Source organism: Centruroides sculpturatus, unplaced genomic scaffold, assembly GCF_000671375.1.
Source record: "Centruroides sculpturatus isolate CEXI.00-Female unplaced genomic scaffold, Cexi_2.0 scaffold564, whole genome shotgun sequence".
Lineage (NCBI taxonomy): Eukaryota > Metazoa > Arthropoda > Arachnida > Scorpiones > Buthidae > Centruroides > Centruroides sculpturatus.
The window spans coordinates 408,607-425,328 of record NW_019384878.1 but is presented as its reverse complement, the minus strand read 5'-3'; the positions used below and the strand labels follow the sequence as shown (position 1 = coordinate 425,328).

Genomic DNA, 16,722 nt, shown 5'->3' with positions numbered 1-16,722 from the left:
CCAACACTTGTCTAGAAAAGCTTACACTTCAAAATATTTTTCTCTCTGAAGTTGTTAATAAGTGACAAAGTGAACAAAGTGTACAAAGTGACATCTGCCTCTTCAACTTTATGCTGAACCCAGACTATTACATTATTACCATCAAAGTTATTTCATTCCCCGATATTAAAATGACAAATAAAACATATTGAGAATCAGTCCATAAACTGAATAGCAATATCATCTATAAAAAGAATAAATCATCTATAAAAAGAATACTGATCTACCAAGTGACTGTAATTAAAGTACCTCTATTCTGTCTAGAGGGATATTTAGCAGTCTAAATGAAACCAAATCTGGTTTAGTGACATTTCAGGACAAACAAATGACATTTCCGTTAAAATGAAAAACAATTAGTACCAAAACTCACTTTTGGTGCTTTGGATTTCATAGTGATTTTTAAAAGTATGGTTTATTGAGGACATGTTTCTGTCAATATTGAAAGACAGTAGCACACTATGTGAAAACACCACAGAGGATCAAGAATAATGGGCAATTCAACAGATTGTTCCTTCAGATTTTAAATATTCAAAATGGGAACCACATTGAGCAATACCTCCCACATTGCTAAGGTCTCTACAACATAAATGTCTAGTATAAATAAAATGTTTCTTAATCTTACAAAATTGTATTAAAAAATAATACATGAAAATTCAAATTTTCTTTTCTTTCTGACTTACTGAGGATAAGCAGCTTCCAAACCGCAACTCCAAGAAAATGGAAACCCATGATGGATAATTGTCAGAATTTGAGCTGTGTATGAAAGTAATTAAAGTGTTTCTCTCTGCAAAGTTGGTTTGTCTTTTACCTTTTTAACTTTAATTTCATTTCATTAATGTAATGTTTTAGAATTTGGAAGTTGCTTATCCTTCGTAAGTCGGAAAGGAAAGAAAATTTGAATTTTCGTGTATTTTCTACAATACAATTATGTAAGATTGGAAAATTAATCCGACTCCATCATTTTAAGTAATTTAAATTTTTAAAAATGCTTGCAGTGTCAAACGTGCTATCATAGTGGTGAGTTTCAGTATTAATTTTTTCTTTACAGAAATGTCTTCCTTATGTCCTGAAATGTCATCATACCATAGGTTTGTTGCACTTTACCAATTTTTAACATTGTTGCTCTAAGTCTTGAAATTGTCTTGGATATATTTTAAATCTTTTGACAGGATCTCAAGCTTGATCTTTTTCAGTCTTATTATGGCTCTCTATCTTATTAAATCAGATAACTATGTATAAAACAGTATTAATACGATTGCAAATATCAAATATGGTAGCTGTTTTATATATTTCCGTAAATGTCTGTCTCTTTAATCCGAATAAAATAATTTCAGTAGACTATTATATAGCCATCAGGTTAGGTACTTCTTTTATTATATTTCCATATGCATTTCGAGCTTATTTAATTTCTAAGCCCCCCTTCAGTGCAATTCTACAAAAAACCATTTAAATACAAATATCAATTTAACAATTTTGACGCATGTAGATTATATTTAATGACACAAAAAAATTTTTTTTATCATACCAAACAAGGGGACCATTAAATTTTAAGTTACACTCATATGATACTTCTGGTCTTGTTTTCACAAGCTCTGGCCATATATCGGATAACATTAAAAAGATTTTCTTAAATATGACAATAAAATTCACAAAGGTACACCTTTTTAAAAAATATTAACAAAGTGACCATAATTATAGTAATATTATACCCGTTACACACAGAAATAAGCACCAGAGAATAAGCATAAAAAATTTGGTGCAGATCAAACAATGGGTTTAGCAGTTAATAATAAAGGGGAATAAAATGAGGGGAGAGATGGGGTATCCAGATTTCATTATAGTATATTTTTCTCAGGGTCCAAGAATATTTATAAAGAAGTTCATGCAGATTGTGCAAACAGTTTAGAAGTTATTAAGGAGGAACGAAATCAGGGAAAGGGTGGGGTGTGTACAGGTTTAATGGTAGTCTATATTTCCCTCAGAATATCGAGAATAAGCAAGAAAAATTTGGAGAAGATTGACCAAAGACTTAAGAACAGAGAGAGACAAACATTTTGTTTTATATATATAAACTGATGGAAAACTATTGAGTCCAACAGCAATTCTGACAGAACATAATGGTTCCATGGAACTGTCTAGTCCAACAGACTAGAAGTTCCAAGAAACAATTCTGCATTCGAATGAGTTGCAACAGTTGAACTGGATTTCCCACCTATATTCCAGAGTTTTAACATTATATAAATGTAAATTAATAGAATTTAAATAAGTTCAATATTGTGTTATTTTAAAAATTAAAATTTAAATGATGTACTTGATAATGTTTGTATGTAGCAGACATTTTGCAAAACTTAACTTTTTTGGCTGAAGAAAAATTTTTTTTTTTAAATAAAATGAAAAATATCAATAAAAATCAATATCTTGGGAATAAATGAACTGAACAAGATGAAATTTAATATGCAGATCAGAAAAAAAATAACAGGACACGATGATACTCATATTTTGTCTGGATGATGTGTACATTTTTAGTTTTTTAATAAAATGTGAATGAAGATAGACATAAAGTGTTTTCATTCTAGTATAGTAAGGTTTACTTTGGTAAGCCATTCATTCGCTTGCTTACTTGATGGCTTACTTCTACCAAGCCTTATGATAAAAAGAGCAAAATTCAAACATTTCACATGTCAAATCACTTAATTTGTTATATAAATCTTAATGTTGAATTATTAGGCATCTATTACAACTTTAACACCAATCCTTCAAACCATAATATTAATTTCTTACCTTTGACATTGTTGACAAAATAACTGTTCCATTTTATCATCTATGAGATATTCTTTTTCATGCAGTTTCCAAAATATTTCTTGAGCAATCCTAAATAAAATTTTGAATAAAAAGATGAAAGATCATAAGAAATATTAAAGTTAAATATAAAATATAATATAAATATAAGATAAGATATTTATTAAATGTTTCTAATAACCTAGCCAGTTATTTACATTTTAGGGCTTATCACACCAGTGAATATGAACAAAATTTCTTAAATTTATTTTATATTTAAATTTACAAAAAGGTAAAGAAATTTTACAATAATTAAATCTAATATATAAACAATACACCCAAAATGCATTTTGGATTCAAAAAAAGTCCCTCTTTGGTTGGAGTTTCAATAAAGATAAGATAAAAATTCATCAAAGTTATGTTGGAAGTTTTAAATAACCATAAAGATAACACAAGTAAAGAAACTGATGTTAAATATAAAAGTGCTCTCACAAGTGCTGTACAATAAATTCCAACTTTTTCATATTTTCTATAAGCAAGACAGCCATGGACAGTTCTACACACAATTAACAATATACCACATTTAGCATTAAACTATGAAGGTAATGGACATAATACTCACAATTGAGGCCTCTGAAGGAGTGACTCAAACATTACACACAAAAAAAAAAAAAAAAAAAAAAAAAAAAAAAAAAAAAAAAAAAAAAAAAAAAAAAAAAAAAAAAAAAAAAAAAAAAAAAAAAAAAAAAAAAAAAAAAAAAAAAAAAAAAAAAAAAAAAAAAAAAAAAAAAAAAAAAAAAAAAAAAAAAAAAAAAAAAAAAAAAAAAAAAAAAAAAAAAAAAAAAAAAAAAAAAAAAAAAAAAAAAAAAAAAAAAAAAAAAAAAAAAAAAAAAAAAAAAAAAAAAAAAAAAAAAAAAAAAAAAAAAAAAAAAAAAAAAAAAAAAAAAAAAAAAAAAAAAAAAAAAAAAAAAAAAAAAAAAAAAAAAAAAAAAAAAAAAAAAAAAAAAAAAAAAAAAAAAAAAAAAAAAAAAAAAAAAAAAAAAAAAAAAAAAAAAAAAAAAAAAAAAAAAAAAAAAAAAAAAAAAAAAAAAAAAAAAAAAAAAAAAAAAAAAAAAAAAAAAAAAAAAAAAAAAAAAAAAAAAAAAAAAAAAAAAAAAAAAAAAAAAAAAAAAAAAAAAAAAAAAAAAAAAAAAAAAAAAAAAAAAAAAAAAAAAAAAAAAAAAAAAAAAAAAAAAAAAAAAAAAAAAAAAAAAAAAAAAAAAAAAAAAAAAAAAAAAAAAAAAAAAAAAAAAAAAAAAAAAAAAAAAAAAAAAAAAAAAAAAAAAAAAAAAAAAAAAAAAAAAAAAAAAAAAAAAAAAAAAAAAAAAAAAAAAAAAAAAAAAAAAAAAAAAAAAAAAAAAAAAAAAAAAAAAAAAAAAAAAAAAAAAAAAAAAAAAAAAAAAAAAAAAAAAAAAAAAAAAAAAAAAAAAAAAAAAAAAAAAAAAAAAAAAAAAAAAAAAAAAAAAAAAAAAAAAAAAAAAAAAAAAAAAAAAAAAAAAAAAAAAAAAAAAAAAAAAAAAAAAAAAAAAAAAAAAAAAAAAAAAAAAAAAAAAAAAAAAAAAAAAAAAAAAAAAAAAAAAAAAAAAAAAAAAAAAAAAAAAAAAAAAAAAAAAAAAAAAAAAAAAAAAAAAAAAAAAAAAAAAAAAAAAAAAAAAAAAAAAAAAAAAAAAAAAAAAAAAAAAAAAAAAAAAAAAAAAAAAAAAAAAAAAAAAAAAAAAAAAAAAAAAAAAAAAAAAAAAAAAAAAAAAAAAAAAAAAAAAAAAAAAAAAAAAAAAAAAAAAAAAAAAAAAAAAAAAAAAAAAAAAAAAAAAAAAAAAAAAAAAAAAAAAAAAAAAAAAAAAAAAAAAAAAAAAAAAAAAAAAAAAAAAAAAAAAAAAAAAAAAAAAAAAAAAAAAAAAAAAAAAAAAAAAAAAAAAAAAAAAAAAAAAAAAAAAAAAAAAANCTGCGCAGAAGTGGTTTGAAAGATTTAGAAATAATGATTTTAGTGTGGAGGATAAGGCTCGTACTGGAAGACCTGTTGACTTTGATAATGATGCTCTCTCTGAACTAGTTAAAGCAGAACCATCTTTAACAGTTGATGAAATTGCGGAACGTTTAAATTCATCCATGGAACTGTTCATAGACATCTACAACAAATCGGAAAAGTTTTGAAGCTAGGAAAATGGATACCACATGAACTGTCAATAGCTAACTGACAACAACGTCAACTGCTCAACTCAAAAGCTTCAACTGGGAAATTTTACCTCATCCACCATATTTGCCAGTTATTGCTCCCAGTGATTATCATTTTTTTTGGAGTTTGCAGGATTTTTTAAAAGGGAAAACTTTTGAGGATGAGAACAATGTAAAAAAGGTTATTTCTGAATATTTTGGTTCAAAACGGAAATCATTTTACAAAGACGAGATTAAAAAGCTACCATCAAGATGGCAAGAAATTGTACAAAATAATGGTGAATACATTATAGATTGAAATAAAATTTAATTAAAATTTTTTGTTGCTTTTTTTGTAGATAAAAATACGCATGAACTTATGGACTGACCTGATAAATATAATTTTTATGGACATTAAATAATAAATGGTTTTTAGTAGGTCTGCTGCTTGTTTAAACTCAACGGTTTGTACAATATCTGCTATTGGTCTAGATTCGACCAATCCTGTCGTGACACGAGTCGGTGATGACATTTTACCGAATTATACGAGTTTTTTTTAGTGTGTTTGTACGAATACTGTCACAATTTTTTCGCTGTGATATAGGAATTTGAACTATAGAAACCTGTGTTATAGGGGGTCGACTGTACTAAGTTCTCTGTTAATACCATTATTATTATTATTATATTCAATATCTTTTAGCCAACCTTCCAGAGTGCCTTTTTTATAATATCAGTCATTTCACTATTCTTATTATATTCTGAAATAGTTCTATTTATAATCTATATATATAAAATTACTTGTCCTGACTGACTGACTAATTCATCAATGCCCATAGCAAACCGCTGAAGCTAGAGGTGAAATTTGGTACACAGGATATGTCATGAAAACACACTAAGAAGGGATTTTTGAAATTCCCCCGCAGGGGGGGAGGGAGACGATTAAGACTTAACCCGAAGAATGGCTTCTACTGTACTATTTTAGATGAGCTTTTTTGTTTTCAACTACATTTAGTCTTCATTGAGTACTTAGGTGTATTAAATTGATAACATTTCAGACATTGTTATAAATATTTTTATGTATTTTGATTTTTTAACCAAATGTTTGAACTGTTTTAAATTTGAATTTGTTATTGCATATTGGTTCGATTATAGAACGATTGTAAACATTCCAGAAAATTGATCAAATTGAAAACAGTTTGTTTGATTCTCAGCAATTCTCATCATTCTCAGTGGTAGGTGTTATATAATAATTACTATGGTTGTTGAAATCCAGAATATAAATGGGGTTTGCTTGCAAAATCCACACAGGCAAAGTCATGTGTAACAGCTAGTTTTTTTGTATAAAATTAACAAAAATGTTTCTTTTTATGAACATATGAATGAAAATACATCATATTACAAGTTATTTTATTTTTTTATATTTGTAAAGTGTTAGCATGTCTTGACAACAACACATTTAAAAAAAATAATTTATTGTTAATTTCATCTTCAATTTCAAATTTTATATTATCGTCTAATTCATTAACCATCATTAATAAATTTCTACAATTAATTTCTTGAATATTATATATAATGAAACATTCATTCACATATCTATTATAAAATTTAATCCCTCTAATATTACTTATAAATGTGTCAATATCAATCATATCCAAGTAAGCCAATTTTGGACCTATCATTGACCCCACAGGTATACAGATTTTTTGAGTATAATATTTTTCATTAAATTGAAAATAATTATTAGACAAAACAAAAATTATCAGTTCAATAATCTTTATTTAATAATCTTTAATAATATTTTATATTTCTGTTCAATTTTAACATCTTTTAAACCATTTAAAAATTCTTCTGTACTTTTTATACTGTTTTTTGAATTGTTTAAAATATTTTATTTTGACTTAATAAGTATTTCTAGATTATATAAGCAATAATACTTTATATCAATGAGTGGTCTGTATTTTACTGGTTCTTTATGTGTTTTAACTAATATTAATTTTTGTAAATTTAAATATAAAATAAATTTAAGAAATTCTTATTCACTGCTGTGATAAGCTCTAAAATATAAATAACTGGTTAGGTTATTAGAAACATTTAATGAAATTAAGGGCAAAAAGCAAAATACAGTAAGGCCAAGAATCCACTATTGTAAAAACGTGCGTAAAACCCCTTGCCGTAAAAGCTTTTAATCACGTGACCATGATATTTTACGGCTGAGCAGGTCGTACGAACAGTGTAAAAGCAAGTTGAGCAGTGTTCAATTTTCAACGTGAATATGGCCATAAAATGATACCATCCTCCAATCAGAAGTTAGTGAAATCTAAGTCATTGTGACATGATGCGAAAATGATGGAAAAAAGCTTTTGTGTACATTCCCTTGTGGCTACTCTAGAATAGATCTGAAAAGATTTATCGAAAACATCTGAAAGTATTCATGTATCTACGACAAGAGGTATCCCAGTTATAATAATGGATGCCTAAAACACGTGATATGGACGGCCAAAGGAAAATCCTTCAATTTTGAGGAGTATATAATAATAAAAGCTAAGCTTATAAGTGCTATATATTATCTTAATTAATAATACGATAATAAAAGTTAATATATGAAAATAAAGATATTATTTTTACTACATTTGTAATTATAGTACAGAAAAAACTCTTAGAATATAATCATTGTCTTTATATTGATATATCATGTATACAACCGTCTTCCATTTCCACCAATTCACGTGCAAAGAAGTATTTACTTTCAACACTTGGGACAGCACCGTTGCCATAAAAACTTTGCTAGCTGGACCTCCACCACAATCCAGATGCAAACGCAAATAGGTCATGTGATTAAAAATTTTATGGCAAAGGTTTACACTAGTGAAGTCTTGGCCTAAGATACTTAATTATTAAAAGTAAAGCCAAATGATTGCTGGATTAGTTTGGGCTATAATAATGTTACTATTAATAATTAAATTTAATAAGAGCTGATGTCTAATGCCTATCTCTAGGCCTTTTACTTACTTACTTTTACTACAAGTGAACATACATTTTCACATTACAGTTTATCAATATCAAAACTCACACAAAACAAATTATTCTTTATTATTAATGTATAAGAGAACATACTAGTAGAAAAAGACCATAAAACAATTAAATGGATAAGAGAAACATAATGACTTATAGTTATAATAGTTTAAAAATTGATATGTAACAAATTAATATTGGCAAGTAAACATAATTAATCATAATATTTAAAAACTTTGTTATAAATAATAGAAATACAATTTATTTGTGAGATATTAATACTTTGTTATTCATAATTATCTTTATTAAGGAAAATATAAGATAAATAACAAACTAATTACAAAAATAAGCAAATATATTATCATCATTTAGCATCAATTTTTATTTAAATTTATTGCACAAAGAGTTTTTTGTTTGGGCTCTTTTCACCCTATGAACACTAAGATGGCTTTTCTTCATGCACATCATGGATTTGACTATGCCACAATGAGGCACAGCCAGATGGTGAGGGCCAAGACCTGAAATATCTGGACAGACCACTTCCAAAAATTCCAGGTTTTTAACCTGCTAGGATTTGATCTGATGTCTCCAGAGAGGTATGCTAATGCTATAACTGCCATGATCATCTGACCACACACATTGGTTTACAATTATAATAGCAACATTTAACCTGTTTAGATTTCAAAAAAAATTTAAATTTTTAAATTAAATTTCTAATCAATCTTCTCAAACTTGAAAAGCTATTTGTATTAGTAAAAAATACTTGTTTTTCAAACTAAATACAGCATTTCATATTTTTGAAAAAAATGCTCTTTGAAACAGAATAAAATAAAAATAAAGTTCAACTTCAGAAGTTTACCAATACATGAAATTTCATGTAACAGGAAATGTTATATAAATAAAATTTAAAACAGATTACTTTCATTTTATTTACATACATACATAAGTTTACTTTATATTATCTATACTTGTTGTGAGAGTAGCCGGGGGTACTAATCTGCTAGGAAGTTAGTATCACTTAATCGGTTCTATTCTGTGAGAATAGTCTCGGTTGTCAACAAGAATGGTTTTTCTATTTAATAGGAAATCAAGTGGCAGAGGGTCTTATAGTTAAGTTAGAATTTAGAGCAGAAGTTGGTGATGGCGAATTCACCTTCTTCCTTATGTCAAGGTCCCGACACCAGTTTATCTACTTTGCGTAACGCAGATAAACACGCGTGAAATTTATACCGTAGATCTGATTCAGGAAATAATAATACAGAGACATCTCTTAACAAAGTATAAATATAAAATTTAATAAACAATTAAATGATACTGATACAAATAAGAAATAATCAAATAATCTAAGACAATCAATCAAAGAACGAAATAATAAATTAATAGTGTCTGGAGGATATCTATTCTTAGCCTATACCAGTGTGAGAGAGAGCTCACAATCTAGTTTTAAACATACGACCTGTTTACTTGGCAGTATCGTCTTCTTATTCGTTGAGGTACTTCATAGACTACTTTGGAGTAACTTGTTCGGGGATGACGAGGCGTTGGTCTTTTGGCATATGTATGGAATCCTTTCCACTCTCCGATCTATGGACGAACTCTTAAGGGCATTGGCCTTAGAGAGAACACTTCTGTGGAGTCTTGTCACTTTTAGAACTGTCGACGAACTCCAAAGGGAGATGGCCTTAGCGAGCGATTGTGTGGCATCTTGTCACTTTCGGATCTGTCGACAAACTCCGAAGGGAGATGTGGAGCCAATATGGAGACTTCTTTCTACCATGAGATCTCCCGACGAACTCCTTGAATACGGCTGAACTTCGCATATATATTCTGATTTACGACCAATTATCAGTCGAGGCTTTATCCACGTGAACGGATGGGAAGGGAGAGAAATGAGGGGTAAACAGTTCCCATCGAAGCGAGATTTTTAGCCGATAAGGGGAAAGACAGAGAATGCTCATGCTTCCGTCAAAGGAAGTGACTCTCCTAGCTGTTTTTCCACGCTAGAAAACGTTATTTTTCCATCCCAAACGAAAGAATAATTTATGACAAAACTTTAACATTATTTTTTAAATTATTAATCTAGATCCGGGGGCTATTTGGATCTCACATTGTAAATGAAATGAAAGAAATTTATTTTAAATTTTATTCACATAATATTTCCTGCTATTTGAGATCTTATGTAATGCTCAACTTTTATTGAACTTTGTTTTATTTCTGTTTTTAATTTCTTTTTAAAATTAATTTCCTATTTTATATTCAAAATTCTTAAGAAAACACTAACACTGTTTGTTGGCATTATTATTTTACTTGAAATATTACTGCAAGTACTTTCGAGAAATTTAAAATTGTCTTCTTCAGTTATAGAATAATGGAAATTTTCAGTTTAAAATATATATATTAATATGTTCCAAATGGCAAATTTAAAGCTTACTCCATAGGATGCATCAATACATTGAAAAAACTATAATAATAATAAATAAATAAAGCAGAAATAAAAATAGACATAAAAAGATGCAAAAAATTTATAATTTAGAATTAACTTGAACAAAAATTATCATACTAACTTCCTGTATAATGTGTACTATATTGCTTGAAGATCAAATGAAGGTTCGTTACACGAACTGTGTTGTTATGTAAAATGACTCCCATTTGAAAATGACCCTGCAATCTGAGCACTGTTGAAGTAGGATGGCATCGGCCCATAACACACCATAACCATTTTCTAAAGCGTTTCTAGCAAGTTTGGTAGTGGTTCTGTAATTTTTGATATTGTCTTGATGGTCTTGAAAGTGGCAAGCCAATTTTCTAGTTGTGGCCCCAATATAAAATATTTTTGCTCCTGTTTGTGTCTGCTGTAAAGGGCCAATGTAGAACCCTGACTTCTCAAAAAGATAAAACTATCCTTAGCATTACATAATAATCTGCACAGGAAAATAATATAAATCTGCAGTTTTATAGGAAGTACAATGCCACATCTCATGAAAACATGTACAATACAGATTGTGAGGCAGGATCTCTTCATCCACTAACAAATCCTGTGGATCTTTGAGGGAAAAACTCAAACCTGGATGGTCTCTACATCCATTGATCAACAAACATACTCACCCAATGTACAATTTGGAGAAGGCCTTTGGCTACGTTGCTCACTACAATTGTTCCAACTCCAATTTTGTGGTCTCTTCAAAGTTACAAGCTGAAACAAGTATCGTTAACAGATTGGGTTCAATCCAAACAGAGACTTTTTGGGTTTACAAAATTGATGTAAATTTGCTCTATCCATCCATACTGAATTTTGAGGCTATAATTCTTGCTAACACCCTTTTGCTAGAAAAAGCTTTCACAGTCCAACAAATATTTGGTATATGGGAGACTCTCCTTCTAGTCACTCACACAATTATTTCCAGTTTAATGGCCAGTATTTTTTATAAAAGTAAGGTGGCCCTATGGGCTCTTCTCTCTCAGTTGTTTTGGCTGAGTTAATTATGAGAAATTAGAGTATAGTGTTTTACCCATTACAATACATTACTCCTTACTCTATATTAGGTATGTAGATGATATCTTAATTGCTTGGGATGGTACCATTGAGGCTGTTAACTCTCATTCAATCTGTAGCCAGAGTGTATCCCTCCATTTCTTTCTCTATGGAAGAAGAAAAGGAAAGAACGATTACCTTCCTAGATTTGTCTATACATGGGATTTCTACACAACTCGAGTTCTCAGTGCATTACAAATTTGAACTATCCTCTTACATCATACCAGCCAACTCTTTTCAGCCTCCCAGATATGTATAAATGTGGCCATTGCTTCTCTTATCCACAGAGCATATTTGTACCCTTCATCACCCTTGCTTGTACAGTACATGAATTGAGTCAGGTTGTTACAGTAGTACACAATGCTGGTTATACAACATCCAAGTTCAAGTATGTCGATAATCTTGTCTGCAGCTCTCTTTTCCCACCAACTGCTTTGAGATCTGATGACAAAAAGAAGAGTCGGGTGTTTGCTCAAACGTCCATTCCATATTTGGGGCCATTACACATTGTATGGTATAAAGGCCAATGAATCAAATTTCACAGAAAATGGACCAAATATTTAAATTTGGCACACTCAAAAACCACTTACATCAAATTTTGTATTCACCAATAACCTTGTATTATGTAATTTTCTTATTTGAATGTCACAATACTGGTGGGTCCAATAAAAAGAAAGTACTGTTGCAGAAGGTTGAAGTTAATTTGACTAAAAGTAGTAGTTGACTATCTCCTGGGAGAGAGGATGATCAACTACTACTAATTAATACTGGTCTACTATTAATGTTAGAAAAGTGATCAATTTTGGATAGGTTGTGATGGCCACGCATGTGATCAAAGTTGCTAACCTTAACGTCTGAAAGACTTCATATAAGACTTGTTTAAATAAAAAAATATTGTAAAAATTTGAGAATAATTGTTTTTATGTGATCCAATAAAAAAAAATTGGTGAAACCAAGTTGAAAAAGTAAAGCTCAGCAAAACCATCTATGTAAAGGAAACTTTTGAAAGTTGTGGCATAAGAATACTGAAAGCATATTTGACAGTAAGATTCAACATGTGTTTAAAGTGCACATTATACAATCTACAACTACAAAAAATTTACAATGTCACCATGATAATAGGAAAAATAAACATCGGCACATAAAAAGACTTCAAGCTCTACTTTGCCTTAAAATCGTAGCATGTATATTAATTTGGCTGAATGTTAAAACATCTTTAAGCAGTATCAGTGAAGGAAGTTTGGGGCAATGAGTTTATGAATTAATAAGGAAAGGTGAAATTAGGGGAGAGATGTGTCCAGGTTTTGTGGTAGTTAAGTATGTCCTGGTAAATATCATATTTATAGAAAAATTATTAAGATTAGTTTGGTTTATTTGGTTATGGCAACACAACATGTGAGCAATCTGTCAAAGAGGATGCATCCTGGAAAGACTTATGTAAAGCTAGCCCCTATTTTGGTGTTACTAACATGAAGAAAACCCAGAAAACTCCACATGGCCAGTCCATTGGTGATGCACAAACCCACAACCAACTATTGGTGTTCAGTGGTTTTATCCACTCAGTTATTGGAGGGTACTTATTGGGCTGCAATTTGAAAAGAACTGTAGACTTATAAATTCCCACTGTTGTCTGTCTAATGTCTGTCCTTTCTTAATCTCAAGAACAGAGTTAGATAGATGAAAGGCAAGACTAGATATGGAAAGCTTACAAATAGGAGGTCAGATTAACTATACACGAACTTCCAATACAAACTGCAAGTTATGTTATTTCAATTCAAAAATTTTCCTCTGAACAGAGTTAGATACATAACTGGCATGGTTAGATACATACAGTAGAGCGTCGTTTATCTGAAAGCCGGTTATCTGAAACGTTGGTTAACCGAAAGCATTCCAGTCGGCAAATTTAAATTTTCGCTAGTGCTGTGGTGCTGCAATCTTTGGCTATATCTTGGGCTACTCCAATATTTTTTTTGTTGATATGTGTGTTTTAGCTGGCAGCACTGGCACTTTTGTGTGGTGTTTTTCTGAGGACTGTGTGTCATGCTGAATCAAACATTTTTGATACTAGATTAACTTCTAAAGTATATTTTTGTTTTTATATTTTTCAATGTATTTATTTTGTTTGTAAAAAATAAAGAAATAATTTTTAACAATACAATAGCCACGATTATTATTTTAAAAAGTTTACGTTAGGCTTAACATTGATGAAAATTAAATGCGAAGCGACACACAACGGAGAAAAATTTCAACATGGAATAGGTTATATTTTTTCATATATAATCGGTTATCCGAACAACCCCAGTCCCCAATTAATTCGGATAAACGACGCTCTACTGTACTCTACTGCTAACAGGAAAAGTATGATATACAGGGGCAAACACTATTTCACTCCATGCAAGCCACCTGTCACAGTACTGGAGTAATGGCATGTCTATTTCCCACTATATCATTGTTGCTATAATTAAGTGAATATAATATATAAATATATATATATTAATTTATATCCTTTTTGTAAAAATTATATTTAGTTTATTATTTTCTTAATTTTTTTCAAATAGATGGCACTACAGGTATACCTTGAGTTATGTCGTTTGTCAAAAAATACATGGAAAAATAAAAATCAAGTTTAAGTCATTTTATTCGACTTTACGTCCATCTGCCACAAATATTGAAGTTGAAATATCACTAGAAAAGCATTAAAACACATAAAAGCATATTAAAATATGTATATTTACAATAAATGTTAATATAATCATGATAAATCCTATAGAACGAAACATGAAAACATCTGTGTTTCTGTGTTGTCATCTTATTTAGCGGTCTTTAAGTGCTCAAATGGTAGATATTGGAGCTACTGTGGTGTTTTCCACAGTACATCGAATATGTACCATTTGGTGTCATTGTCAGCACCACTCGATATTAGTAAATTTAATATAAATTAGTTTATTTTCTACTGTCGCAAGATAATTTTAATAACTGTATTTGTTATTTAACCTTACAAAAACATCTTATTTTATAATGTCTTAGAGCAAATCACATTCACAAATAAAGAGTCCACGATGTACTGTAAACATCGCCAAATTGTAAATATGTACATTTACAAGTATGTACTGTACACACATGAATTTGTAAATTTAGATTACTTTTTTCTTTACTATATTAAAAACTAAAATTTATTCGTTTGTACGCTTAAAATAGATTCTTATTAACCATATATTATTAAAAATGCATTTACAAATAAAATACAAAACTGGGAATGTTATTTGTGGTTTAGCCTAGTGACAAGTAAATTCGACTTATGTTGTTTTTCAACTTAAGTCGCCTCTCCTGGAGCCATACCAACATAAGGTGAGGTATACCTGTACATGTAAAGCCAACAAATCAAATGTAGACAAAAATCCAATACAATCTGGAGTTGGATGTAGGACATTACCGAAGTTAATGTCCTACAACATAACTTGGCAGTTATGTTCACATACTCCTAACTTCAGTAATGTCCATTGGCAGTTATACTCCTAACTTCAGTAATGTCCATTGGCCATGCATAGCAAACAAACAAACATCCTCATTTATATATACAGTATATAGATTTAATTAATAAGTATTTAATAAATAAAAATCTAGGACTAACTTTGTTTGCCATTCTGTTGTTGTTCTCCCAAAGTAATTAAAGGAAATATTAAACCAGCTATAAATCTCTGAATGTAATCTAAAATATTTATCACAGATTTCTCTTGGTGTTACACCTTCTTCTAAAGCTTTAGTTTCTGTAGCAGTGCCATATTCATCAGTACCACAAATATATAAAGTATTATATTGTTGTAATCGACAATACCTAATAAAAAGAAATATAATATATTTAACAGTTAATTTATTAAAATTTATTTAAACTTTTGTCTTTAAAATAAAGTTTTAAATAAAATAAATACTTGCCTAGCAAATACATCTGCACTCAATACTGCACCAATAATATTACCAAGATGAGGAACATTATTGACATAAGGGAGAGCACTTGTAACAAGAATATTTTTTTCTCCTTTTACAGGCAAACTAAAAAATAAATTGTTGTTATTATCTTCTATGAAATAAAATTTAGTTGAATTTTACTTGTTAGAAGAAAAGTTTAATTGTATTATTATACAATTAAACTCTTCACTCTTACTTCCATTTCCAAAGAAAAAACAAAAGCATTGACTTTGCTTTTCTTTATTGTCTCTTACCAATATTAACTATTTACTATATATAAAAAAAAAAAAAAACTATTGGTTTGCATAAATAGTTGAGATTCTGTTGATTTTGTTTTTATATTACACACAAAGTAAAATAATACAATATATATTTGATAAATGTAAGAGTAAAATAAAAAATTAGATAAAAATAGAGAAAATAATTTATATACTGCATCAACTTCAAAGACACAGTTTCAAAGAATGAAATGTTTATAAAACAAATAATCATTTGTCTTATTGTACTTTTCTTTATTTCATATTATACAAACTTATAATAAATGAGAGAAATGCAACAGCTAACACTTCCTCTACTAAGTGGAATACATTAAAGCTTTTATTGTGGACAGATTAACAGTTGCATCTGGATGCTAAAAGTGTACCATGAAAACCCAGATGAGGGGAGTCAGTAAGAAACCCCAATTCTAAATAATTACGACATAAATAAACAGTCGACCCCCCTATAATTACGGTCCCTATAATTACGATTCCTATAAAACTATGAAAAAATTGTGACCGGTATCCGTAAAAAACAGTAAAAAACCCCCTATAATTACCTCAAACGTCATCGGGCAGCCGAACTACTTTCCCGCCGTCCGTAGCGCCAACTACGGAGAGATTTCTATCGTCTGGACAGTATTATATAAATTATATATAAATTAGGTACTGTACATATAATTATATATTAATTATATATAAATTAGGTACTGTATATATAATTATATATTAACTTATTGTAACTTTGTTATAATTAAATATATAATTTCCGCCGTCTAGCGTGGCACCACGCTACGAAGATTTTTACACTAACTATCGTCTGTCAGTATGTAAATTAGGTACCGTAAGTCTAATACAGTACTGTAATTTTATACATTTCTTGTGAAAGAAACATTTCTTATTCAACGGCGATTAAAATTATTTATATTAATGATGTCTCCGAAGTTC

The 16,722-nt window shown here is 28.0% G+C and overlaps 1 protein-coding gene across 1 annotated transcript in view; it reads right to left on the bottom strand.

Annotated features, from left to right (window-relative positions):
* The window catches only part of LOC111630981 (methionine--tRNA ligase, cytoplasmic-like), a 71,223-nt gene that overhangs the window by 29,677 nt on the left and 24,824 nt on the right, over window positions 1-16,722 (bottom strand). Inside the window, exons 4-6 of the mRNA XM_023375159.1 lie at window positions 15,485-15,601; window positions 15,183-15,386; window positions 2,821-2,910 (exon numbers count right to left, since the gene is read on the bottom strand). Coding sequence (XP_023230927.1) covers window positions 2,821-2,910; window positions 15,183-15,386; window positions 15,485-15,601 — 411 coding nt within the window. The remainder of the gene's footprint in view (window positions 1-2,820; window positions 2,911-15,182; window positions 15,387-15,484; window positions 15,602-16,722) is intronic.